At 41.4% G+C, this 25,873-nt stretch overlaps 2 protein-coding genes across 7 annotated transcripts in view; one reads left to right on the top strand and one right to left on the bottom strand.

Moving 5' to 3' along the window:
- Positions 1-630: 630 nt before the first annotated feature.
- DPH3 (diphthamide biosynthesis 3) lies at positions 631-7,714 on the bottom strand. 2 transcript variants are annotated; one of them, XM_006133246.5, is made up of 3 exons: positions 7,551-7,714; positions 4,124-4,198; positions 631-2,477 (listed from the first exon to the last, which is right to left on the bottom strand). In XM_006133246.5, the coding sequence occupies exons 1-3, from the start codon at positions 7,656-7,658 to the stop codon at positions 2,415-2,417; spliced, it is 246 nt and encodes an 81-aa protein (XP_006133308.1). In that variant the 5' UTR covers positions 7,659-7,714; the 3' UTR covers positions 631-2,414. The 2 variants fall into 2 exon arrangements, with proteins under 2 accessions (XP_006133308.1, XP_006133309.1); XM_006133247.5 differs by lacking the exon at positions 4,124-4,198.
- Positions 7,715-7,725: 11 nt separating this feature from the next.
- OXNAD1 (oxidoreductase NAD binding domain containing 1) overlaps positions 7,726-25,873 on the top strand; it is a 33,168-nt gene continuing 15,020 nt past the window's right edge. Inside the window, exons 1-5 of one of the 5 annotated variants that reach the window (XM_075922115.2) lie at positions 8,130-8,266; positions 9,912-10,085; positions 12,481-12,621; positions 14,148-14,211; positions 19,832-19,938. In XM_075922115.2, coding sequence (XP_075778230.2) covers positions 12,509-12,621; positions 14,148-14,211; positions 19,832-19,938 — 284 coding nt within the window. In that variant the 5' untranslated portion in view covers positions 8,130-8,266; positions 9,912-10,085; positions 12,481-12,508. The other 4 variants (XM_075922116.2, XM_075922114.2, XM_075922113.2 and 1 more) reach the window with 4 other exon arrangements.

The following is a 25,873-nucleotide window of genomic DNA, read 5'->3' as shown; positions in this document are numbered from 1 at the left end:
TCATTGAATGCTGAAATCAACTCTACAGCATTCATCCTTCCACGTTTAAGGAGAAAGGATCCAATCAGATGACGTCCCTGACCAGAGCCTGAACCAAGGTCTAAGCAGCAGGTGTCATGGTTGACATGCCAGCTAAAACATTTACTTACAGTGAACCAGCAGTCCAGTTTTCCAAAAAATATCAACTAAATGTGTGTGACCTATTTTTTTCTATCCTGTTTCTGTGCTACCTTGTATCGGTCTATTTGTTAAGTGATAAGTGAATGACCTCCACACATCAAGAGCAAGTGTAAATTTAACTTTCTTTGAAATAAAAATTATTAATGATGTTTATACTGATATAGTCTAAGTTTGATATAATCATTCAACCACCGTTTCAATATAAATGCTTATTTTAAACTCCTTTTTCTCTTTATGTTTAATCAATAAGCTTTCAACCTAAATGAATGTTTTTGCGAGTCTGCAAAGATTTCTGTAAAAAGTAACCTAGACTATCACTATTTAATATTGGACAGTAAAAGAATTCAAAGACCTTTAACTCCTTATGCCAAATCAGTATCAATACAAGAGGGCCCCATTGTTCTAGGTGCTAAAAAATTAGAATAAATAATGGTCCATTACAATTAGTCATTTAAATTTTTTTATTTAAATAAACAAAATAAATATTTGTAAAAATATATTTTAAATAAATCAAGACCAAAGTAGTTTTAAAACATAGGAATCCAGTGGTGTGAGCACCACCTCATGGCCAACCACTGAAACAAAAGTTATGGTTATCACCAGCTCAGATTGAGAATTTGTAGTGAACGGACACATTTTTGAACCACCTACATTTTGCAAAATCAAGATTTTACTAAGTGTCATAACATTTTTCTCTATGATTTTGTTTGGATTTAGTTATACCCTCATGTACAACTCACTTATCGTAGGATTCAGTTAGCACAGGAAAGCTAGAAATAGTGAAACTGACTTTTACATTAAGTGCCCAAATGGAGCAACTGGAGTAGTAAACACACCACGTAGGTGTTGTTAAGCTCAAAAAGAAGAGTATTTTGGAGTGTTCTTTCAAAGTTCTCTCTATCTTAAAGCCACCATTTAGTCATGTGCAAGTCCGCACATGAAAATAAGGATGTAAAAATCTTGTTTAAATGGTTAAACATTACACTGTAACGGTTAATCAATTAAACAATTAACGGGGGTGGGGGAAGTCTGCTGCAGCAGGGCTGGAGCAGCCTCACCCTGCAACAGGCAGGGGCTGCTCTGGATGACTGGAGCAGCCCCTGCCTGCAATGCATTCTGTCCCCAGAGCCCTGCCCTAGGGCAAGTGGGGAGCTGCTCCAACCCTCACCGATTAACCTCTCATATCCCTACATGGACATTCTTGCTGGGAAAGTATGTATTGGATCAAAGTCCACATTGGTAAAGCCCAATATAAATGTTGAGAAATACAATAAAACAGAACTACACTTTTCATACCCTGACAAACAGGCTACGAGCTATTCTCAGTACTATTTACTATTTGATGCTGTAGGGTCAGATGAGTTAATCAAAGTTGTTCAGAAAAAACTGGATCAAATGCTGCCTCCAGTTACATCTATTCATCACAATAGGAGTGAATGTACATTCATGGGAAGTTACCAGGCCTGCATGAGTATTACTGAACGGAACCCACCAGGTCTCACTTCTCACAATGTAAACAAGAGAATTGGAAGTTATTTAGTTTATTTTAAGTAAGTTTAGCTTGGCAGCCATTTCCAGTTAAACCATTGCTTAATATCCTAGGATGCAAGATGTTTACTTTAATGCAGTGAACAACAGATATGACAGGTGCAACAAATAAGTTGTACCTACTGGAGACTGAAACCGCAGCTGTGTTTGTTTCTAACCAAACACTTTCTATTGCTCAAACCATAAAAGTTCTTCTATCATCCTAACAGTCCAACTTTTCCAAGTGGTGAATCATTTTGTAACAGATCTCATTAACAGAGAGACAACCTGTTCTTAAGCCTCCAGTGGTCAATGATCCAAGTATTTCATTCAGTGTAGCACCAAAGAGTGTCTCCTGGTCCAGAGACTGGAGAACAACTATTCCTTAGCTAGATTTGGCATAAAAATTCCACAACCTTACACACAATGGACTGGAAAAAGCTTTCTCTGATTTGCATTCCTATCCTCAAGAGCTTCTCAAAGTCTTAAAACATTTTACAGTAATTTAAGAATTATATGCTTTCAGGCAGAAAGCAACTTATGTTTTAGGTTATTTCATACTACCAGAGGGAGCTGATAGTAGCCAATCACTGCATTGGTATCCGAGGATCAAATATCTCTAGAAGTATAGAACTTTGTGAGTCTTTTCCACATTGACATCGCATATTTTTTTCTGTTATAGAAGAACAGAGTCTATATTGCATTCGTCAGCATTTAACCAACTCCTTGCTTGTAGGTGCTGAGACTACTTCACCACACACAAACTGTTCCTGAAAAACAAAACAAACAAAAAAAATAAGTGTTATAACTGATTTCCACTGCTGCCCCCAACGAACAGTACAAAGTAAGCTAATTTTGTCATATGGAAAAACAAATTTATTATAGACATAGATGATGAAATAGAAGCCTAATATTAAACTTCCATATAAAAATATGCAGTTACTGACAACAGACAAGTATGTTTAAACAGGCGTGTCATTTGGCTAACATCATTGCTCATTTGGATTATAGAAGTGCTACATTTAAGGTTGTTCTTATAATAGGAAGCTGGTTACATTTGTATGTATTCTTCATTTCACCTATCCTATCAAAAAGGAGTTTCTTTTAAGGTACGTACAGGGATAAGAGAGCATTGGGGAAAAACATTCATATTGAATTTTTTCCAAAATTCACAATTTATTTGTAATATTCAAAAAATAGTTGAACAACAACTAAGCCCTGTATGTAACATAGAAGTGTCACATTTGATTTATCTGAGAGATCCTTGACATGATCTAATCAGCAAATAAGATTGTTTCTGCTAGATTGAAATGTTTATTCACACTGGGATTTTGAACATATGCATATACCATTAGACATTAATTATCTTTACAAACTTCAAAGCTCTGTCGACGGACTGCTGGAGCAATGAAATGTGACACCATAACAGAATACAACTTATTTACAAAATATAACTTTATCCTTAGAGTGCCCCTTTAATTTATTAAAAAAAGCCCAAAAAGATGCATCTACAGTAGGGATGTAAGCAACTAGTCAACTACCCGATGAACATATCAGGTAGTTGAGCAGTGACTTAACTAGCTGCTCCCCCACCACCTTGCTGCTTCTATCAGAGAGAGGCAGCAAGGGGCAGGAGCCAGTGCTAGGGGGGAACTGGCTTAAAGGAGGCATAGCAGGGGACCGGGCAGCTCTTAATACATTTAAAAGGCAGAGCCACAGTGGGGTTAGCTCCAGTGGCTGGGAGCTAACCCCACTGTGGCTCTGCAGTTTCCCCCTTATCGACTAATTGAGTAGTCAATGGAAGTTCCATCGACTACTCGATTAGCTGGCAGTACCATAAATGTAAAACTAGCCGCTGGCACTACCAATTGTATATCACATAACCATCTGGAACAGAAATAAGCACATGAGGGTAAGACTACCTGCAGCCATCTGTACTAACACATTGTGAGCAGTACTAGTGCAACCTTATAGTTGTTGAAATACACGTAAGAAATGTCCTAGTTTAGACAGGGCCCGAGTACAGTTTCTCTGGCAAAAGTGACCTACCAGAATGAGCCATTTATAACAAGCAGTAGCAGCTTCATACCTGCAGTCAGATGTCCTCGCTCAGAACACATCCAGACTAGAACAATGTGTCAACCAACATGTCATAATTAACATGTTTTAAAACTAGTGTGGTGGTTCAACATCTTCACAAGTGTTTTATAGTCACAGCTGACGCTAGCCAGAGCCTGAAGTCCTCTGGAGAAGCCATCAGGTTGTTAAAGCACTAAACTCTAAATACATTAGAGTTTAAAGATGTGCCAGACACTTGCCTCATGATAGTATTATCCACTACCACAAAGCCACGAAGAGAGGGAGATACTTGCATCCCCAGGCTCCTACTCACCCCCAGGCTGGGCCCCATTCTCACCTGGTCATAGATCACCCTTATAATCAAGGAGCAGCTGGGGCAGGTGGCCACATCCTCCCCATTCTCCAAATCCTCCTGCAACAGAGCCAGGTACACAGTCATTTCTCTGTAGCCATGCTACACTGCTGGTTTAAGGTTACATTCCACCCCATTTACCCAATATGCTACTTAGCTGTTATGAGCAAGCTCATGTCAGTGAGAGCACTCACTAATAACTGTTACCCTCATTCTGCCCTCACAGGGGATTACAACACCCTGCTGTTCACAAGGACTAACAGGAACAAATTAGAGGGGAGAGATGGGAGGAATCCATGAGGGGAGAGGAGGAAACTGACTACACAGGCAGATTAAACAGCTGGATGCAAGGGAAGGAGAATAGCTGAAGAGCAAAATCAAGGACAGGGTGCAAGAACTACAGTGAGTGACTGCCAGATAGGGATAGAGGAAAGCTCTGGAATAGAATGGGGGAGTAAGCAACTAGTAATCGACTACCCAATACGCATATGCTTATTGGGTAGTTGAGTCACTACTTGAATAGTTGCTCTCCACCCTTTGCTGCTTCTACCAAAGGCAGCAAGAAGAGGGAGCAGGAGCTGGTGGGAGCTGGCTTAAAAGCCAGTTCCCTAAAGCACCGTCTCCACACGGGAGGGGGAGAAAGGAAGGGGCAGGGAAGGCAGTGGCACAGCGGGAGATGGGCACGAGCAGTCCCAGGCTGTGCCTCTGCTTTTTAAATGGAGTAAGAGCTGCCCAGAAATTCCGCTGACTACTCAATTCGCTGATTAAGCGCAACTTAATATCCCTATGGGGGAGAGGAACCAATTGCATCAATTGCAAAAAAAAAAAAAAAAAAAAGCAAACACCCTCCCCCCCCCCAAGAATCCCCACACCAAACACCACCACAAGAGGGAGTTGCTGCTCCCTCATCACAAAAGAGCATAGGTTAAACCTCTAAAATCCAGGACCCTCTGGTCTGGCAGGCCATGAATATTGCTGGACCCGAGAGCCCTGACTAGCCAGGTTCAAGGGCTGGGCTAGTGATGGGTAGCACAGCCCTGCAGCAGCAGGCCAGCAGGCAGGAAGCAGGCTGGGGGCTTGCAGCCCCATGGAGGTTGTGGGCAGTGGGACCAGTGCCCAGGAGCATAGCCCTGGCCAAGCGAGCAGAGCAGGGAGTGCAGCCCCAGCTGAGTCGGCACAATGGGGAATGCAGTCCTGGCCAGGCTTGAGGCAGCAGGGTCCGTAGCACACGGAAGTGCAGCCCAGACACAGTGTAGTGAGGACCACAGCTCTGTCAGGGCTAGGGGCAGCAGGATGTGCAGCTTAGGCCAGGCTGGAGGCAGCGGGATCTGGTACTCCCTCACTCCTCCACCCACATCTGTATCAGAAGCAGCAAGCAGGAGAAACAGGAACTGGTGCTAGAGGGAGCCAGCTCAAAAGCCAGTTGCCCCAAGCACTGTCTCCACAGTGCCCCCTGCCCTCCACCCATGCTGCTACCTATCAGAGACAGTGGGGAGGGAGTAGGGGAGTCTGCCATGAAGCAGTCTCTGCCAATTGTGGGATGAGGCTCACCGCAGACAGAGGCTACTCCAGCAGCAGCCTCTGCCCACATCCAGCTTGGGCTACCACGAACTGGGGCTGCTGGACCCAGTGCAAATCAGAACTGAGCAGTCTCAGCTCATGCTGCTCCAGGACCCCGCACCTCTGCATTTTAAATGTAGTAAAAGCCACCCAGCTCTTACTCAATTTAAAATACAGTGTTGCAGTGGTCCTGGTGCTGTCCTGGCTTGCGCCAGTCTGGGACCTGCCCCGCTGCAGCTCTTCAGTTTAAATGTAGTAGGAGCTGGGCTGTTTGTGTGTCCAGCTCTTACTACGTCTAAACTGCAGAGCTGAAGCCGGGGTAGCTTGAGCTCACACCTTCCCTTATTGACTAATCGTGTACAATTTGTATCAGCTACATGATTAATCAATTATTCACCTCTTAACATCCCTAGAGCACAGCCTCATCCCCAGATGGAAGTGCATCCCCAGATGGAGGGGCAGTGGGGCCAATGGGAGAGCAGGGTCAACAGCTGGGAAGGGAGCCTTGATCTCCCCTGCTCCAGCAAACTCTGTGGTTGGGGATCACGCAGGTCCCAACGGTGCTGGACCAGGGAAGTCCTACCTGTACAACTAAGCACCCGCTCCCCAGATTTTGTATTTAAAAGGACAATGAAGACATCCTAATGCTTAGACAAGGCATATCTTCCTAGTGGATAGGAGGTATTGATCTGCTAAAGGAGTGAAAGTTTTTCCATATGTCTCCTCCACAAATTATGATTAAGTTTTTAGTGTTTAAAAGAATGCAATATGAATACATATATCTGCATGCAGCCTCACAGCAGTTCAGATTATTTTAGCTCCTGTTCTGATTATTGGAATTGGACTGCCTTTTTCTACATTTACAGTGGATTATAAGTATCATTCCGTGAATGATCAACTCCTTTAAATGATTTACTTTGAAATATTATTATGGTTAGTACATGTACCTATGTTAACATTGTGCAGACGTATGTAACGCTGTTACTTAGTTGGTATAGTGAAAACATGAATAATTGCTTGTATCTTCAGCAATCACATCTCATAACATTTCTAGTATTAATCAGAGGCAACACAATCATTCACTTATGCTAAAGTACAGAAGTGCAAATTCAATGTGTGTAACACCGATAACAGGGTTGCAAGGAGGCAGCTGGATAAAGAGCCAGGGTAGATTTTTCAGCCTAACAGCAGGTGTTTGAAAGGCATTCACAAGCAATCCCAGTCCTGTTCACAACGCTTTATGCTATTTTTGGTGTGTTTGGTACAAAGGTTCTTTTACCACAGACGCTGTGGCCTAAGATGCAGTGGAAAGAGGCTAAGAAGACATACAGAACCTTCCCCTTGAGTTTTATGTATAACAGCCCCGCGGGTAACTCTGCTGGCACTTTCCCAAGTTACAAGAATACCTGGTTGTTTAGCTTGGCCAGATGTAAGACTGACTCCGGCCGGCTGCAAACTGTCTCCCTCCGCGGCTACGGGGGAACCCGAGCAGCCCCACACGCAAAATCCCGATTAACCCATTAACTGGTTAAACACAAGTTCTACCCAACATTTAACCGGCGAACGGACGAAGGGGTTCCAGGCAGGGGACTACTCCAGCCCAGCCCCAGTGGCCCCTGGGTGGGGCTGCTGCCAGCTCCCGGCAGGCCGCGGGAGGGCTACTCCCAGGCGCGGGTTACTCCTTCCCGGCCGGCACCAGGCGGTGAGGTTACGCGCTCACCCCCCAGCTGTGAGGCGCCGCAGCCGAGCACAGGCCGCTCCCCGGACCGGCTGGCGCGGACCCCGGCGGCCGTTGGTAGCGTTTCCCCAGCACCGGCCGGGAGAGGCCAGGCCCTGCGCGCGCGCTCCGCACCCGGGTGATGAGGAAGCGGTCCCCGCACGGGCACGGGTAGCTGTAGGTCTCGGTCTCCTCGTCGTACTCGAAGTCCTCGATCTCCACCTCATCGTGGAACACCGACATCGTCACTTCGCGCCGCCGGCTCTCAACTGCGCATGCGCCAGCCTGCCTGCCCCTGGACTCACATCTAGTACGTCACCCGCCTACTTCCGGCGCGGCTCTTCCGTGTGCGCCAATCGCCTGTCAAGCCGGAAGCGCACTGCTCGTGCGCCGTCATCCATTTTCCGGCAGGCCGCCGCACGTTTCTCTGATAGGCTCTGCCTTATGTGTCACAGCCCGCGGGGCGCCAATGAGGAGGCAGCATTGCTTGCCTCAGAACCGTGGGCGAAGGTGTTGGTCACCTAGCAGCGCGGCTGTACCAGCGGCTAGTTTTTCCCTCTCGCTCGCCCTGGAGCAGAGCTCCTGACAGGGCAGGCACTAGTGCGCTTGCGCTTCACACCTCTCCCCCGGCGCCTAGGTACTTAGGCGGCTTTGTGGGGGCTACCTGTCAGCGAGAGGCCTTTTTCACGTGATTATGACGCTGGCTTCCCGGTAGGCGCACGCGCCCTCGTCACATGATGCGGATGCGGCACCGATAGGCTAGCGGGGGTGCTGGGTGCACGTGTAGGGGAGAATGAGAGCGTTGCCCCATGCGCGCGAGCTGAACTGTCACTTAGCGGGCGCGCGGACAAGTAAGTTCCCAGCCCCGCCTTTTGTTTTCCGGGGGCGGCGGTTGAGGCGCCTCTGCGCCTTTCCCGGTCGGGGGGATGCGCCCGGCACTAGCGCTGCGGGGCAACGGGGCTGGGCCCGGTCGGATGGCGGTGTCCGGGGGGGGGAGTGACCCGGCACTTTACTCCCTTCCCCCGAAGCCTGGCGCGGCCACGCGCGCTCTGTGTGCCCAGCGCCCCTGCCCGCGTCTCTGGCCTGCATTCCGCGGGGTGGCTGTGGAGATACGTTGGTCCCTGGCCTCAGGTTTCCTGGGGTTCGGGCTTCAGCCAAACATGACAGAGATCTGACAAAGGCAATATCGGATCAAAAAGTGACATCACGGGGGTGGGGCTGAGTCGCTGGGAGCAAATGTTCCCAGGCGGTGCTAAGATGTCATCTAGCAGCGCGGATCCCTTACAACCTAACCCCCCCCCCCAAAAACAACAACAACAACAAATGGTCTGGTAGCACTTTATAGACTAAGGAAACATGTAGATGGTATCATGAGCTTTCCTGGGCACAGCCCACTTCTTCTGTTAAAAACACACAGCACACACCTGCTACTTCATGTGCTCCTTAGCACTAGCAACAACTAGTTTTAGGATACTTTCAAAATGAAGTCTGCAATTCTGAGTCTTCTATAGAAGCAATAACATCTTTATAAGGTTTTCCTTTTAGTTTCTTCCCTCCTCCCCCCCCTTAACAGCATAGTGCCTTTTTGTAGATGCAGTAGGACCTCAGTAAGGACCAATTAGAGGGAGTGCCAGGAGAGCCATTTGGCCTGGGCCTGTAGCATAGACACTTGTTTGTTTGTTTGTATTTGATAAGTTTCACAGCTTGTTTTTATGCACTCCCCTAGTGGACCAAATGTGACACACTTCCTCAGTTTAGAGCTGCAAACTTAAGCAAATAAGAGATGCAGTTTGGTAAATGATTTTTTTTGTGGTTAACTGATATATATTGTCATATTAAAGAGTTAAAATGTTCATAAATATTAATAAAATGTCTGTTCTGATGGCACAAGATTACACTGTGATGAATGTGTCTCTCAGATCAGCTGATTATATAAACAAACCTACTACTAGTGGCTGGTGCTGGGTTAATGTCATAATTTTTTATTTTTATCATGGTTAGGGACCTCAAAAGCTGGAATTGGCCTAGACCTCTCTGGACCTCTGAGAGGGCCTGACTTCAGTTATGGACACCTCACTAACGGAGGCTGTATATAACTCTGAAATGTTCAAACTGAACAAAAGGTTACAGTTCTTTCAAAAGTTCATAACTGAACATCAACATAATATGGCATTGAAACTTTATAGAAAAAATATTGTTTTTAACTATCTTATTTTAAATGGAACAAGCACAGAAACAGTTCCCTTGCCATGTCAGTTTTTTTAAACTTCCTTTTTTAGTAGTTTACATTTAACAGTATTGTATTTTTTGTCTCTCTACTGCTGCCTTTTTGCCTGCTTATGGTTCATTAATGGATTACAACATGAATGGATTGAAATTTACAATAGTGCAGTCTGCAAACATATTTTATGGTTATTTTCTAAAGCGGCTTTTTATCTTGGAGAAATTTGAGTACCAGTTGGAAAGAACATTCTTACCACAGTCAAAGAATTTTAGCCTTAGGTACAGACCAGGAGCAGAACATCTCTTGAGTAAAGTGACTGGAATTGCTGCTGCTTTTCTTGGAGAGAGGAGGAAATGGGAATAAGGAATGGAACACTTCACATGAAGAGGAGCTAGGCAAATAAAAGCCTTCATGCACATATAGAAGGGCAGTAGCTCCCAAATAATGTATGTTACACAGTATTTATTATCAAATAATTTCATAACCTGTTTAAGAACATGCTTTGCAAAGAGAGAGGGCCTAGAGTTTATTAATAAGTGGGAGTGATTGTCCTTAATTAATGAGAAGGGGACAATATCCAGAAGTCATTTTGTAGGGGGAGTGTGGGATAGTACGTAATTCATTAACTTAGGGAGAAGGAATTCAGAATTCTTTTATAGGAGAGCTTGGAATTTATTAATTATAGAGTGGTGTGTTAGGATTGAATTTGTTGAGGGAGGAAGTGATTATATGGCTCTAAGTTATATAGGAATAGCTTTGAGGGAGCATGCTTAGTGGATTTTTTCACTAACTCGTAGGCTTAGTCCTGGTCTAAACAACCTCCTTATGTCACCATAACTATTTTGCTCACAGGTGTGGAAAATCCACATCCCAGAGCCATGCAGTTATACTGTCCCAGCATCAGGTGTAGACAGCACTATGTCAGTGAGAGAGCATAGCTACTGCTTCTTCGGGAAGTACCTGTGCTGACAGAAGGAGCTTTCCTGTCAGTGTAGATATGCTTCATGAAGATGCTTACAGCTGTGCTGTAAGAGTAGACAATCCCTAACGTCGTGTTTACATTGTCAATAAAGCTGGCAAAACTTTTGTTATTCAGAGGTATGGAAAAAAACCAAAACTCTGAGTGACATGTTTTGCCAGCATAAGTGGTAGTATGCAGTGGTAGCTGTGTTGGTGGGAGAGCTTTCATTGAGGTGGTTTTATTATGTTGAAGGGAGAGCTCTCTTCCCGTTGATGTCGTGCAATGGCCACACAAGTGATCTTATAGTAATGCAGCTACTTGAGTACAGTTGTCCTTAGTCTTTAGGTGATTATTGTGCATTAAGCGAAACATTCTTGCCCTGACTTGAGTATTGCAACTCTTACAGTAAAACTCAGTCTTTCTTGTGTCTAGTATTATAATTTTTACTATTCAGCTCATATTTTTGTCTCATCTTCCCCCATTTTTAAAGTCTTAATTTAAAGATTAAAAACCACTCCCCTCCTGAAGGAAATGGCACTGTCAAAGAAAAATGGAAAGAAGGTTAGCTTCAACTTTATCAAGCTACTGAAGGAAGCAAACACATTCAGAACAACTGTTTAAAACAGCAAGTAGTCCCTGCGGCACGTTAGAGACCAACAAAAATATATAATATCATGAGTTTTCACGGGCAAAATCCACTTAATCAGATGATGAGCAACTATATTTTTGTTAGTATTTCAGGTGTCACAGGACTACTCATTATTTTTGAAGTTACAGACTAACACAGCTACCCCACTGAGATTGTTTGAAATAAACCAGGAAAGTTAATCCCCAAGTTGCATTGGGATTCTGAAAAAACGTAAACAACTAATAGTCTAGCATCACTTTAAAGAATAACAAAACATGTAGATGGTATCCTGAGCTTTTGTGGGTACAACCCAGTTCTTCAGATGATTCTGAAGTTAAGCCAGCAGATGTCACTATGATAGTAAGTAGAACTGGTTTTTAAGAATAGGGAGGATTAAACAAAAAGTGTTGCTGAAAAGAATCATTACTTGTTCTATAATTTTGTAGATTATGTAAAAATATAGATATTATTGCTATCTTGTTTACAGTTGTCTTTTTTTAAAATGTAGTCGGCGTTCTTGCTATTGTGATGTTGTCACATGATGTTACAGTTATTTGCCAATAATAGGGTTACCTGCTGTTGTAATAGGTATTGAAAAGAACCCACCTAGTTTAGTCTTCTCTATGCAATTTAAATCAAGTCCCACAACCAGCCACAAATATTGTTCTTCTAAGTCTTTGCAAATTTAGGTAGAAATCCCTTCAACTGTAGAATATATGCATAAAATACATGTCTTATTTTCTTTTCACTTCTTTTTGTCAGTTCTAACTTTTTGGGAAAATTGTCATTTCATTTGACATGAAGAGCGATAGCTAATGTCAACTAGTACTTGATATAGATACAATATATAATCAAAAATAGCTATGTTTTATAGGCGGGGTTGGGAACTTCTGGTCTGTGGGCCAGATATTGTTTGTCAGGGTTAGCCCCTGGTGGGATGTCAGAAGGTTTGTTTTTCTGAACATCCATACGCACGACCACTCACATTTCCCATTGGCTGTGGCTTGCTGTTCCTGACCAGTGAGAGCTCTGGGAAGAAGTTGCATGGCCTGGCAAACCTTGGTGAACTGCATCCAGTCAGCATGCTGAAAATTCCCCACTCCTGTTTTGTAGTTTAGGATAAAGGAGAGATGTTCTGTATATTGAAGGATTTGAACTCTGTTCCAACCTGATGCCTGTTGATTTACAAATTAAAGCAGTCCAGTTTAACAGTAAGAAGTCGTTGAATAATTCTTTTAAATTTAATTTTTAGGAGCTGGGGACATTGAGCAGGGAACACCATGGCCCACACTGCTATTCCTCAATTACTGAGAGGTACTGCTCGAATTTTCCCCACTCCTCCTGCATTGTTACGGTTGAAGTACTCTGCTTTGTGTTACTGCACAATGAATGGGTAGGTTATCAGTTTGCAAACATGACTAAATATATTGCTTTTAAAAAGTTTGTGAGAAATGTAATGAGTGTCAGAAACTGAACAAATGTTAAAGAACTATAGAAATATTCTACCAATCATCTGGTTATGTTTTTAAAGACAGTAGTAAGTATGGCAGAGTGGCAAATAAGAATTAGATTTACAAAAGATGTTGAGATGTTCTAATTGATCTTTGAAATGGTTCAACACTAGAATGAAATCTTTCAACAATTTCTGTGATAAAACATTAGAGAGGATCACCGGAATAGCCTAGTCCTGCGGTGCCCAACAAACTAGCCACTAGCCACATATGGCAATTTGGCCAGTTGAGTGTGGCTAGTTTGCTATAGCAGTAACCACTATAGTGGCTACTGCTTCAGAACTGGTTAGACATCACGTAACTAATGCTTAGGGCAGTTACTGAAACCCTAAGGCCCTGCTCTGCCTGACTCAGATGAGTACCCATGCTACCTGGCTACAGAGTTAGTCTTTCTCTGTCTATCTCTACCAAACAGTAACTTGATCTGTTCGTAAATTGGATTACATTCACTTACATACGGCTGTGCTGTTCGTAAGTGCAGATTTCGTTCGTAACTCGGGTTCTGGCTGTATAGGAGGCTGGCCGTAAAAACAAACGGTCATAAGTCGATGCGTTCATAACTCGGGGACCAGCTGTATATTGACGGGGGGAGAATTTCTACAGTCCATTGGTTCCCAACCAGAGATACACATACCCATTAGGGGTTCTCAGGGTTTTTGCCTAGTTTTACAACAAGTTAGATTAAAAACAGTGTAAGTCAGTCAAATTAAAATTTCATACATTGACTTGTTTATTCTGCTCTATTTGCTATACTCTGACATGTAAGTATAATATTTATATTCCAGTTTATTTGTTATAATTATATGGTCAAAATGAAAAAGTGAGTAATTTTTCAGCAATAGTGTGTGCTGTGACACTTATGTCTGATTTTTCTAAGCAAGTAGTTTTTGAAGTGAGTTGAAACAATTCAGTCTCCTTAAAGGGGGTATAGTAACTCTGGGAAGATTGAGAGCCACTGTATTTACCCAAATCACTGATGAGCGACCCATTTCCCAGGCTTGGCTATTGTTGTGGGGCGGAGGAGAGGGGGGAAGTGTTCTTTCTCTTTCTCTGGTTTTTTTTTTTTTTTTTTTTTTTTTTACCAGAATTTGTAACCTGGACTAGGTAAAGTTGTGTAGTGAATGTTTTGTCAAAATGAATGTTTTATGAACACTTCTGTTTTTGGCAAACCAGTATTTTCTGTTGAAAAATTCCCAACCAGATCTAGTATTAGCATTCTGAGATTAAATATGAGGTGAGATGAGTGTCTGTCTTCATTTAATTTTTGTTTAAATTAACGTGGTCTAGAATGGCAGACCGATTAAAGTGATTAAATTGTCTTGTCAGTAGAAATTGTTACCATTAAGCAAAGCACTAATTCTTTGCAATTGCAGTAATGATGTTAATCTTGATTTGCTTTTTGTTGAAGCACAATGAAATCCAAAAAGAAAACTGATCATCTGGAGAGAACAGCAAATAACTTTCGACAGGAGGTTAGTGTTCTGTCCTACAGAACTAAAATGTTTTTCTTTGTGTTGTGAAGAGAATGGATAATCCTGTTTGGTGGTGATTAGGTTTCTTTCTTTTCTATATGAGATTTTGTGTCTTTTGTCATTTTTTCATTTTTGCATTTATATTCCGAAGACTCTGTTGTGAAAGGATGGTTAGTTTTCTTTTGGATGAGTGAAATAAAAGGATGAATGGCTGTCATTCTTTTTCAACATGTTTTATCGGGAATTAGTAGTCTAGTTCAGTTTAGATTGTTCTCTAGTTCATGAATCTTAGGTATTTATTAATTGTATTACCATCGCTGATTTGTAGGCTTTTAAGGAATCATATAAATAATACCATCATGGCATTTTCCTTGTTTTTTATTTTATTTTTCTAGTGTTTTAAAGATTGCCTACAAAAGAAAAATAACTCCATGCCTTTTTTATTTTACGTACAAAGATGGTCTGAAAAGGTCAGATATCATTTGGTCAGGGAAACTGGTTTTTTAAAAGAGGATTTTTCTTTGCTTGTGTTAGGTTACAAATATAAGGAATGTCAAGTCTTGTCCTTCATCAAAACCAGAGACCATCTGCTAGAGGTATCCAGTACGTATTGTGAACTTCCCTGCTCTTTGATTTAAGGGGTGAAAGTGCTGCATCTTTAGCATATAATTTCTTTCTTCTCTTTGTAATGAATTAGTTTAAATAAGTTAACAGGAGTTGTAAGTATTCTGAATATAAATAACATGCTTTCTCCTTTAACAAGGTTTCAGTAATAAAGTGATTGTACATCTTTTGAATTTCATTGTGGCTGGGAAGTGGAAGGATATTAAGGGATAGGAATTAGGGATGTAAAATCCCAATTAATCTGTTAATTAGTTAACCTAACGTGTAACTTGTTAACTGACAAAGTGTGATGCCAGGCTGGACTGCTGGCTCCTGGTTATGCCTAGGGGCTGGGCAGAGCTGGAGCCACCCTCAGCCTGCAGCAGGGGCTACTCCTGGGCTACCAATTAACTATTACCTGCTAAGCATCACTTGTTCACGTCCTTAATAGGGATTGAGTAGCTTGCAGAGGCTATAGAAAGCTATTCAGGTCAAGTAAAAGAAGGAGAGTGCAGTGCTGCTACCTCAGTTTTCTGGAACATCTGGGAACTTACATTATTTTTCCCGTTATTTTATTCTTAATTGTTACACATTTTCACTTTATTTGTGTCCAGTTAGAAATTGATCGGTCTAAATTCTTTAGACTTGGACTGTAGTTTAAATCCTATGTAATTAGTTTCCCTCTTCTCCACATTACCTTGCCTTGTTTTTGTAATCCTTTGGAAAAAATAGTGGACGATATTTCTGTTTCAGTAATGTGGCCGAGTAGACTAACCATATCACATGCTCAAGGATGTAGTATAATTAACAAAGGCAGGAAAGAGGGGCTGAAATGTGGGCCTTCTACAGTGAAATCCAGATTAAAAGACTCCATCTTTTTTTTTTTTTTTTTTTTTTTTAACTCGTTCCAAATATTGATCTGAGCCATATGGTTACTCTTATGGTTGGTCAGAATCTTCTTTGAAGGTCCTTGATCACTCTATATCAAACTTTATGCAGAAAACTAACTTTCCACTGAGTAGTAATTAAAATTCGAGTGTTTTGTCAAAAATTCAGGTCAAAAAACCACTTTGGGATGGTGGTGGGGGAGGGGATGTCTAAACTATATGCACATTTCCTGCACATCAAGAGAAACAATTAGATAGCCTACTGTCACTTGTCTTGTTAACCAGTATGACTGCATTTCCTGTTTAATATTGTCTATTAAAGTGGAAAAGAAAAGTACACTACTCTTAACTTTAAGTTGACAAGTTTCTGTTTTACTGGACAGTAGACATGTTCAAATGTTGTTTTATGGAGAAAATAATTTCCTGCCATGTGTTACAAATTAGAACAAAGCTGGTTAAAGTTTCATTTGTTAGAGCTCTTTGATCTTGTACAGATGAGAAATGGCACAATCATGTGTTGTAGAAAATATCAGACTGGGAGAGTTAATATAAGTAGATGGCATCAAACATTTTAAAATGCTTTATAGCATAAAACTTAGACTGGTATATTTACAAAAATAGTTATAGTAATTGTGTTTTGCTGAATTTTCAACAATAACTAAAAGTTGAGGGTTGGCAATTGGTGAGGAAGGAGGATGGACAGGTATCATGCAAGTTAGCTGTTGTAAAACAAGAATTGCTGACAGTCTCAGTTTGTATCTCTGAAATATTTAACATTTTAATATGATAGATGTATTCTTCACAGTAAGTATAAATCTGTTTCATAGTAGGCCAAATGCTCTTATAAATTGCATCCTTGCAGCCCTGTTGAAGGTCAAGTTGTTGCATGAATGTAACTGAGGGCAGAATTTGGAAGAGTGTATTTGTGGAGAAAGCATTTATGATCTTGCATCAGGATCAACTTGCATGGACCCTGGCCAATTGAAGTCAACAGGGTTCATTGTACAATTTGGTCTTTTGTTTAATATATTCTTCATAATTCTTGTTGTTAGTTTTATAGCTGTAATATTTAGTAAGCCAAAAGTATGGGTCTGAGGTTTCCCACTGACAACCAGAGTCTTCATTTCCTGCTAGCAAGAAACATATGCATGTATAAAAGTTTTCCTCCATTTTCAGTGACATATTAGGCCTTGGGCAAAATGGAATTATGTCACAAGTGGGCTATTCAAAACATGGAAGTTCATTATTTATAATAAATTCCTTAAGTGTTCAGCCATTTATCTCATGATGGGATAAAACCTCTTTCCCAAATGGTAAATATCTTAGATTTTTGGTTGTTTGAAGAAATCTTTAATTTTAGGAGGTACTGTGGCAGCTAAAGTATAAATACATAACCCTAGAATGAGGTTAGTTTCTGCCAGAACCAGATATAGATGAGAGTTTGAATATATAGAGGCAAGGGGGGGCACTTACCTGCCTTTGCATCCCCTGATGCTTCCAGGCACACTGTAACACGGCTTCCCACTGACCAGAATCTGGGGAAGGGGAGGGGAAGGGGAGTGGAGCAACAGCACAAGGAGCCGCTTCTTCCTCACAAGCCGGATTGTGCAGCTCTGAGTTTTCGCCTCCCATCCCCCAGCAGGAACCAGGAGGGGTCACAAGGATGGAGCACCAGTGCAGGCTCCCCACTGCAGGAGGAAGAAGAGGGGTTAGCTTGAGCTGCAGACCACCTGCAAAGCATGGTCTGTGGACTAGGAATGTGAATGACTAGTCGACTAGCCCCTCCGACCCTTCCCCTTGCTGCCTCTATCAGAAAGAGGCAGCAAGTGGCGGGGGGAAAGGGGAAGAAGGTGGGGGTGCTTCAAAGCAGCAGCACCGCATGGAGCCCAAGGCCAGACCCCAGCCTCCATGCAGTACTGCCACTTTGAAACACTGCGGGGAGCCCGGGGCTGGCAGGGGACTCAAGCAGCTCCCATGCTCCCCACAGTGCTTTCACTTTGAAGTGTAGCAACAGCCTCGGGGCTGTTGTTGCACTTCAGAGGTGGAGGCATTCTTATTGACTAATCGAATAGTCGATGCAAATTGCATCAACTATTTGATTAGCTAATTAATCGAAATTTTACATCCCTACTGTGGACCCCACTTTGAGAACCTCTGTTTTAAAGGTTGACTTTGTCAACATTTTCTCTGTGAAGATTTTCTATCCTCAGAACCAAAAATAAACTACGTTTTACTTGGCTTTGATCAAAATATTTTTACATAGCTGGGCCAGTGTTTTATAAAGTGACTAGTCATTCTGTGTGCTCATCTTGACATGGTAAAGGGCTCTGTTTTCCTGTGTGCTTAGTGCCTATTTGAAACAGAGAAGCTAAGTTTTACTGCCTCATATTGTTAAACTAAAAGTTAAACTGAGGGGAGGAAGGATTATAGGTAAGGAATTGAGAACAAGCAAGATGTAAAGATCACATTGTATTTGTTAAATTTACTAGACTGAAGAGAAAATGTTTATTCTATGAACAACCTCATGGCTTCCATTGAGAGATCCCTCCTTCAAATATACCATTCTGAACTGATTTTAAGTATATTTCTGATTTTGTTAGTGAAACAATTTTACATAATTAGAGGGTTACCCAGCAGTTTCCAAACAAAATGGCATTCTTCACACAGCATGACTTCGCATGTACCTTTTGTGCAAGGACAGGTTGGGTGCAAAATGCCATTTTATAGCACAAAATGTCACCTTCACACTGTGTTCTTCATGCTGTCTGGAGTCATGGACAGCAGTACATTTGAAAATGGTGCCGCGTAGAGTGTGATGGTCAGTGGTTTTTGGAAGCATTACTTAGTTGTTCTTATTGTAGAGGGAAATGATAGGGGAGCCCAGACCATCCCACTCCATCATGCTTGTGAGGGTTTAGCACCCAGGAGCCACTTTAAGGCTGCCCTTACTGCGACGCTTTCTGCTACCCACTCTGTTATCTAGGTTTTGATCTTTGTTATTAAAAAAGTAATAGAAAAAGATACTAACTGTGCCTTTACTACTACTAACAGATACAACTACTTTCTGTTAGTCTATAAGGTGCCACAGGACTCCTCGCCGCTTTTGCAAATTCAGACTAACACGGCTACTCCTCTGATACTTAACTGTGCCTTTAGTTTGTCCGAGTTCAGCTCATAGACTTATCGTCTCTAAGGCTATGTCTACACCAGCGGCTTCTTGCGCAAAAACATCTTGTGCAAGGGTTATTGTGCAAGAATTCTTGTGCAATAATACGTCCACACTGCCATGTGCAAGATGTGCTTTTTGTGCAAGAAAGCTCTGATGGCCATTTTAACCATAGGGCTTTCTTGTGCAAGAAACCCCTGCCATGCGTCCACACTGCCCTCTTGTACAAGAGCTGTTGCGCAAGAGAGCTTACACTTGTTAGAAAAGAGCGTAGATCTTGTACAAGAAGCCCTCTCCTACCACGCTTTACTGTAAATCTTCTTGCACAAGAGCAGGTGGGCAGTGTGGACGCTCTGTGGAAGAACGGCCATTGTTGCGCAATAACCCGCCAGAGTAGACATAGCCTAGGAGTTAGCTTCTGCAGCACCCTTCTTCAGAAGGCCTTTTCCCTGTCTTGTAAAACCCCTTCTGAACTTAATAAATAGTCTGGTAGCACTTCAAAGACTAACAAAATATGTAGATGGTATCATGAGCTTTCGTGGGCACAGCCCACTTCTTCAGATGACTGGCTGTTTGGCTTCCTTTTAAGCTCCACTTCCATCTAGAGCATACTGTGTAGGTGCAGTTGGGCAGGGTTATCAGAGCACAGAATTTCTTCGGTTCTAGTGTGAAGTTTCCTATCTCACACAGAAAAAATTTGGGAACCGCTAATGGTTGCCCCAATTTCACCAAAGATCACTGAAGATCCCATTTAACAAGCACATGAATAGTTCCATCTTGTATAGATTCAACGAGGTGTGGTTTCTGGGTTTTTTTAAATTATTTTCCCACTGTGGTGGATGCCTGTTAATGTTGTAAGTTATGAAATTCTGTAGGTAATGATGAATAATTTCCATGGAGGGCCTCAAGCACATTTGCTGAAAATTACACCAGTGTAATATAATGATCATTCTCCATTCTCTAGGTTATTTCTCCAGCAAAAGTGTGTGGCATTACCAATGAATCTGAAACAGTTAAAAGGCTTCGCTTGGCTGTCTCAAATAAGGATTTTACTTTTAAAGCAGGACAATGGTAAGACTTCTCTCTGTTTTTGTGCAAAAAAATTGGTTACAGAAAACTCAGATCATACGTTAAAAGAAAGATACTGATATAATGGAGCTCCATTATCTCTCTCTATATTTTTAAAAGTTTTTCCTGCTGGGCAACAAAATGATGTCTTCATGCTCTCATGCTCTCTGGCTGCAAAAGCAGTCCGAGAGAGGGGGCTGACAAGTGAAGCGAGCAGTGGGCTTAGCCCCCTGTTATTTATATAATATACTATTTTAGTCAGAAATGCTGTATAACATGCAACCTCATAACTGTAAACTATTCTTTATTAAATATACTCCTGTTTATACAAATAAAAAATAAAAAAGAACATCTTTCCAGTTTTCATTTTGATTCCTTTATAGGGTTGCCAGATGGCTTCAACAAAAATATCGGACACACTTCACATTACATCACAATCTATATTACATCTTATTTAGAAAATATTTTCTCCTATATATTTTCTCAATTTGTTTCCCAAACAGAAAGCTCAAATACTGGACTATCCGGTTCAAAACTGGACACCTGGCAACCCTAACCTTCAGTGATGGTCTGTGCTTTCTCCCAATTAGCTTATTGCTATATGAATACCTTAACACACTCCTTATATTCCTTTATTCTGATAGCTATCTGCACAGTGGAGCAGAGACTGAATGCCACAAATTTGAAAGTTAACTTTAATTTGGTTTTATAATTAAAAACCTGAAAGCCCCAAATTTGACCTTCGCCACCTAAAAATTCCCTATCTAAAATTAATCTAGGTAGGTATGTGAAAACAAGTTCAATTCACTGCTTAGGCAACTCTGTGGTATGGTGATGCCCAGGGCTTTAAGGTTCCTTGCTACCATCTGTCTCATCTATGCATTTTAGGAGATCAGCTCCCCAATTCCACTGGTGATGTACAGCACAAGTACTGTCCTCTAAGCCTTGCAAGATCTGCTGTTATTCTACAGGTAGCAATTGGCACACCCAATCCTCTAGCCCTTCAGTCATCTCACTGGAGTGACCAACCCTTGGTGAACTGGATGTTTACAGTGTTCATGAGTTTGCGTCTTCCAAAGAAATAGTACATCCCAATTTACCAATTCCACCTCAGATTGCTGTTCTGCTTAACGTGAAGCTCTTAGATATATTTACAGTGAAATCAAGGATAAATTTCTTTAACAAAGCATGGAGATGTATTAGCAACAAAAATGGTTACATATAAAATAAAATCCAAACACACATGCTAGCCCCTCAACTTAATTAACAAGATATTCTTAAGTGTAAATTCTGTTAATCCAAAAATCCTTGCAGTGATTTGCAGCTAGGCTGGCTATGATCCACCATGCACGAGATAAGCATGCTGTCAGCTTGTTTTTCATGTGAAGGACCAGGGAGTTTGCTTGCATCCCAAGGTGTAAAAGAACAGTCTTTTATATTTATTCCTAAACCAGAGCGTGCATATACATACTACGTCCAGGTTTTTGTTTAATCCTTGGGGTTTCCTTTTTTGTAGATTTTGCAATCTCTTAGCTGTGGCTCTGTAAGCAAATAGGCATCCATTCTGAGGCATGCACAGAAGACCAGGCAGGAACACAGGTGTATATTATCTCCTGCCTGAATGAAACCTTTCTGAGGTTATGTCATCTCATAGTGACCTGGCTTTAAGTCAAGACCTCAAGAACATAATTTTTAGTATAGACACACAACTCCTTAAATATTATCGGTGTATGTACATTTCACAGTAAATATGATGACCAATGGACTACCAATTAATTGTATGGTCCTCATGTGCTACCCTTCAATGATCTATTCTGCCTACATCTGAGAGATACCTGTAAAAAAAAAAAAAAAACTGTGTACTCTCTGGCGGCTGACACCAAGAAGTATCTGGAACACAATTGCTTTTTAAACCATACTAGTTTTAGGAGTATTAGACAGTTTGGTGGCACTTTTAAAGACTAACAAATTAGAGTCTAAGCTTAGCTACGACTCACTTCCTCGGATGCTGAAGAGAAAAAGATCAAAATCAGAATGGATGTAATGCGTCTCCAACAGTGGTGAGAAGGCGAGAATATCTGATTGGGAAATTACCTATTGCAATGTGAGATAAGTATGCTATCAGCTTGCCTTTTCCTTCCTTGAAGGACCAGGGAGTTTGCTTGCATCCCAAGGTATAACAACAATCCATGTGTTTGTTTAGATTAGACCTTGGTTCAGTGTGTCAAATTTGCATATGAATTCCAACCCAGCAGTTTTTCTCTGTCTGTTTTTCAAGTTTTTCTGTGTGGGAGTGGCAGATTTTTCAGGATCAGGAGGAATTTCATGTTTCAATTCAACTATTATTTTGTAGGATGTTATAATCTGGACCTCTGACTCTTGACGTTGGGAGACAAGGTGGGTGAGGTAATATATATTGGTAACAGACAAGCGTTTGAACTTACACAGATCTCTTCTTCAGAAGTTTGAAAGCTTCCTTTTGTCACCTACAGAAGTTGGCTGTATAAAAGATATTACCCCACCCACTTTGTATTTGTGATATCCTGAAACCAGCAGTGCAAACAACTCTTCCCAGTGGTTCCTTTAACTTTTTTTTTTAACTTTTTTTGGCTTAGTCCAGCTGGAAACTACTTTTGGTGGAATCAAAGTTTAATTGCTAGGGTGATAACTGCATGTGTTACCAATGTAGTCTTAATAGCCAGACTCATAAATTTAGAATCAGAAAAACAAGATGTTGATTGCAATAATTTTTGTTTGTGGAGCAATTTGTTACAGTTTTTGCACATGTGGAGTGACGCATATTAAGTTCTTGCTTACCACTTCTTCAAAAAACACATTTATCCATCAAAAATGTTTTAGCAATTATCACTCTGAAAAATGAAAGCTTTAATTATAATTACTGCCTGAGTATTCTCAGGCTGTTCTTTTAGTATGGCAGCTTCTCTGTACTTGAAGCTATAAACTGGTCATGTTTTCTGAGGAACAGTGCCAAGAATCAACAATTTATTGAATAGAAAAGTCTTAACATATCAGATGCTATAGTGAGATGCCGGAGATAAAGTTTGTCTTCACAGTATAAACACAGAAAATGCAGCTTTCATAATCTTGGTTTACATAAGCAAAAAAAAAAAAAAAAAGATTTGTTGTCCCAAGGCCTAATAGATTTCTGCTGTCTGTCAAGTTACAAGTAATAATTAAAATGATCAAGAAGAGATTTGTTGCTATAATAAGGCATTTTGAATGTGACAGAGTGTGTGTGTGTGTAGGTGTAGATAGGTCATTGAATCCAGTTCCCTTCCCTCACAGCTGGACCAAAGACTGTCTAGATGATTCCTCATAAAGATCTATCCAACCTGCTTTAAATCTCTCCAGAGATGGAGATTCCACAATCTTCCTAGGCAGTTTATTCCAGTGTTTAACCACCCTTACAGGAAGTTTTCCTAATGTCCAACCTAAACCTCCCTTACTGCAATTTAAACCCATTGCTTCTTGTCCTATCATCAGAGGACAAGGAGAACAATTTTTCTTCTTACCCCTTGTAAACACTTATTTATGTAGAAAATACTTATTGTTTCTAAGTACCATGGAGGGCTGGAGGACAAAGGACCAGTAACTTTAAGCTTATCTTAGTATTTCTGACTTCTTCTATCATATATTAGATATGTATCTTTTTTTTCCTGAATCTTTGGCTTTAAAAACCTTAAGAAAGGAGGTATGCGACTGAGACATGCCCATCTGTTTACAAATTCTCTTTCCTCTTTTTAAATGCAGCATTTTCCCTTATCTTGACTTTCCCTTGTTGATCAAATATATTTTTCTATAATTATGCCACTTAAACTGTTGCTAATAATATTACTTTGGAAGTCTTCCCATGTTTTCTCACGCCGTGTAAAAGTAAAGCAAGCCTTCAGAAGCAGCAGTCAGTTCAACATATTTTATTACAGCCCATTAAAACTTCTACTGTCCATAATGATCAAAGATTTTTAGAAAATATATATAATTTTTAAAATAACATTCCTGCATAAATAGTACTTTAGAAGGCAAAATCTTTACACAAAATTCATGCTATTAATAATTTTTATTTTAATTTGGTGGGCTTTCTTAAAGGAAACCACACTTACTTTGGCATGATTGTGGGCCATGATTTGTGGTTAAGTGCTGTCCATTCTAGTTTGAGCATTCTAGTTTGTTTATTTTCCTGCATAGGGTGGTACAGAGCTTAATTAGCCTCCCTTGAAGTATTCTTTGGTACACTAAGCACTGCAGCAGAATTGGATCACCTTTACTCAATTTACCAGTGTCTGTTTACCCGTGGTGCTGAGTACTGACAGTTCCATTTTAAGGGTGTAGAGCAGGGCTATTTAACTTTAGAAGCCCCGTGGGCCACAAAGATACTCACAGCACATGCCAAGGGCCGCAACTTAAGCGTAGTTGCATGTACATGCAAATATATATGCAATTAGCTTCTTTCACACTGATGGGCATGAATACAAAAATTAATGCAACACGTAGGCCCATTTAAGTCAGTTCTCCTGATATTAATAAAATGCAATATTTACCTGATTTCCACCCATATGACAGCACTTTTAATGAGCAATGACAGTGCAGGAATTTCACTACTAAAACACGCATCAACAGAAGAACATTATATTGACTCGCTGTTGAGGAGCATGTTCCCAGTGGAGGCCATGTTCAAAAGATCCCATCCCCAGGCCACATGTTGAGCCCTGCATAAGCCCAAACCGCCCCACGGGATGCAAACAAATAGGCCACAGGTCTCATGCAGCCCACAGGCTGTGTGTTGCGTAGCCCTGCAGTAGAGACTGCAGGTGCTGAGTACATCTGAAATTCAGACCCTTAATTTTTCTAGATTAGGCAGTTTCCTTAAGCCTTCAGTCTTGTAAAGCAGTTTCACAATCTTTTCAGGTTGACAGCCCAGACATCATGATTACCTTACATTTACTGTAAAAAATGTATTGGTGATAAGCCTAAGTAATGTGAATCAGAGGGGTAGCTATGTTAGTCTGAATCTGCAAAAACAACAAGAAGTCCTGTTCTGTAGCTTCACTAGCATTATCTGAGACTGATCCACATGCACAGAGAGCATCTGATGTCAAAGGCTTGTTTTGTAACTTTCCAGCCACTCATATACCTAGTTTTTTACAGCATGTTAATTTCTGATCTTTAAGTTCTTAAGTGTGTGTGTTCTAAAGTTAGTTTACACCAACACCCTTTTATAAAAATGGTGCTTGTACATTATCAAAATGTATGTCACTAGAGGGTGCTGCAGTTTAGAACGTAAAGCAGAACCACTTATTTTAGTGGCTTTGATTTTTCAACATCTACTATATATTTGAGAGCGTTTGTGTGTCTTTCTGTCTGTCCATCTGAGTCCATTTGTTCAAGAACACCTCCTAAACAGTAAAAAGTAGGACCACCAATTTGGTATGCAGCTTCTTTCTTATCATAATTTAAAACAAAGTCCAAATTTGGTGGTGCTAGAACAATGGGTTGTGAGTGGAATGCGATTGTTTCTCATCCAACGGAAATAGAGGGATGTGAGAGCAGGGACAGTTATACTCACAAATGGCCAGGGGACAGCAAGCATGAAGGACAGTTATACCCCAGAATGACTATGGGTGGGGGGCAGCAAGCACCTTAGCTCAGGAGAGCAGCCAGGGGTGATGCATGTGGCCCCCACCACTCTTGGGGGGAGCAGCCTCCCCATCTGCTCCCCATCCTTTGAGCCCCCCACTTCTCCCAACCCCCTGTTCTGACTCCTGTGCCCTCCAAGTCCTGCTTTGAGCCTCTCCTCACCCCAACCTTGACACCTACACACTCTCAGCCCACTGCCTTGAGCCCCTCTTCATCCTCCAGCCCTGAAGGACCCAAGTAATACTAGATAAGTCTTCTTGTATAAAAATACCTTCTTAAATAG

This window comes from Pelodiscus sinensis, chromosome 2, assembly GCF_052426305.1.
Source record: "Pelodiscus sinensis isolate ZL-2025 chromosome 2, ASM5242630v1, whole genome shotgun sequence".
Taxonomy (NCBI): domain Eukaryota; kingdom Metazoa; phylum Chordata; order Testudines; family Trionychidae; genus Pelodiscus; species Pelodiscus sinensis.
The sequence above is the reverse complement of the archived record's forward strand: the minus strand, read 5'-3'. Positions and strand labels throughout refer to the sequence as shown.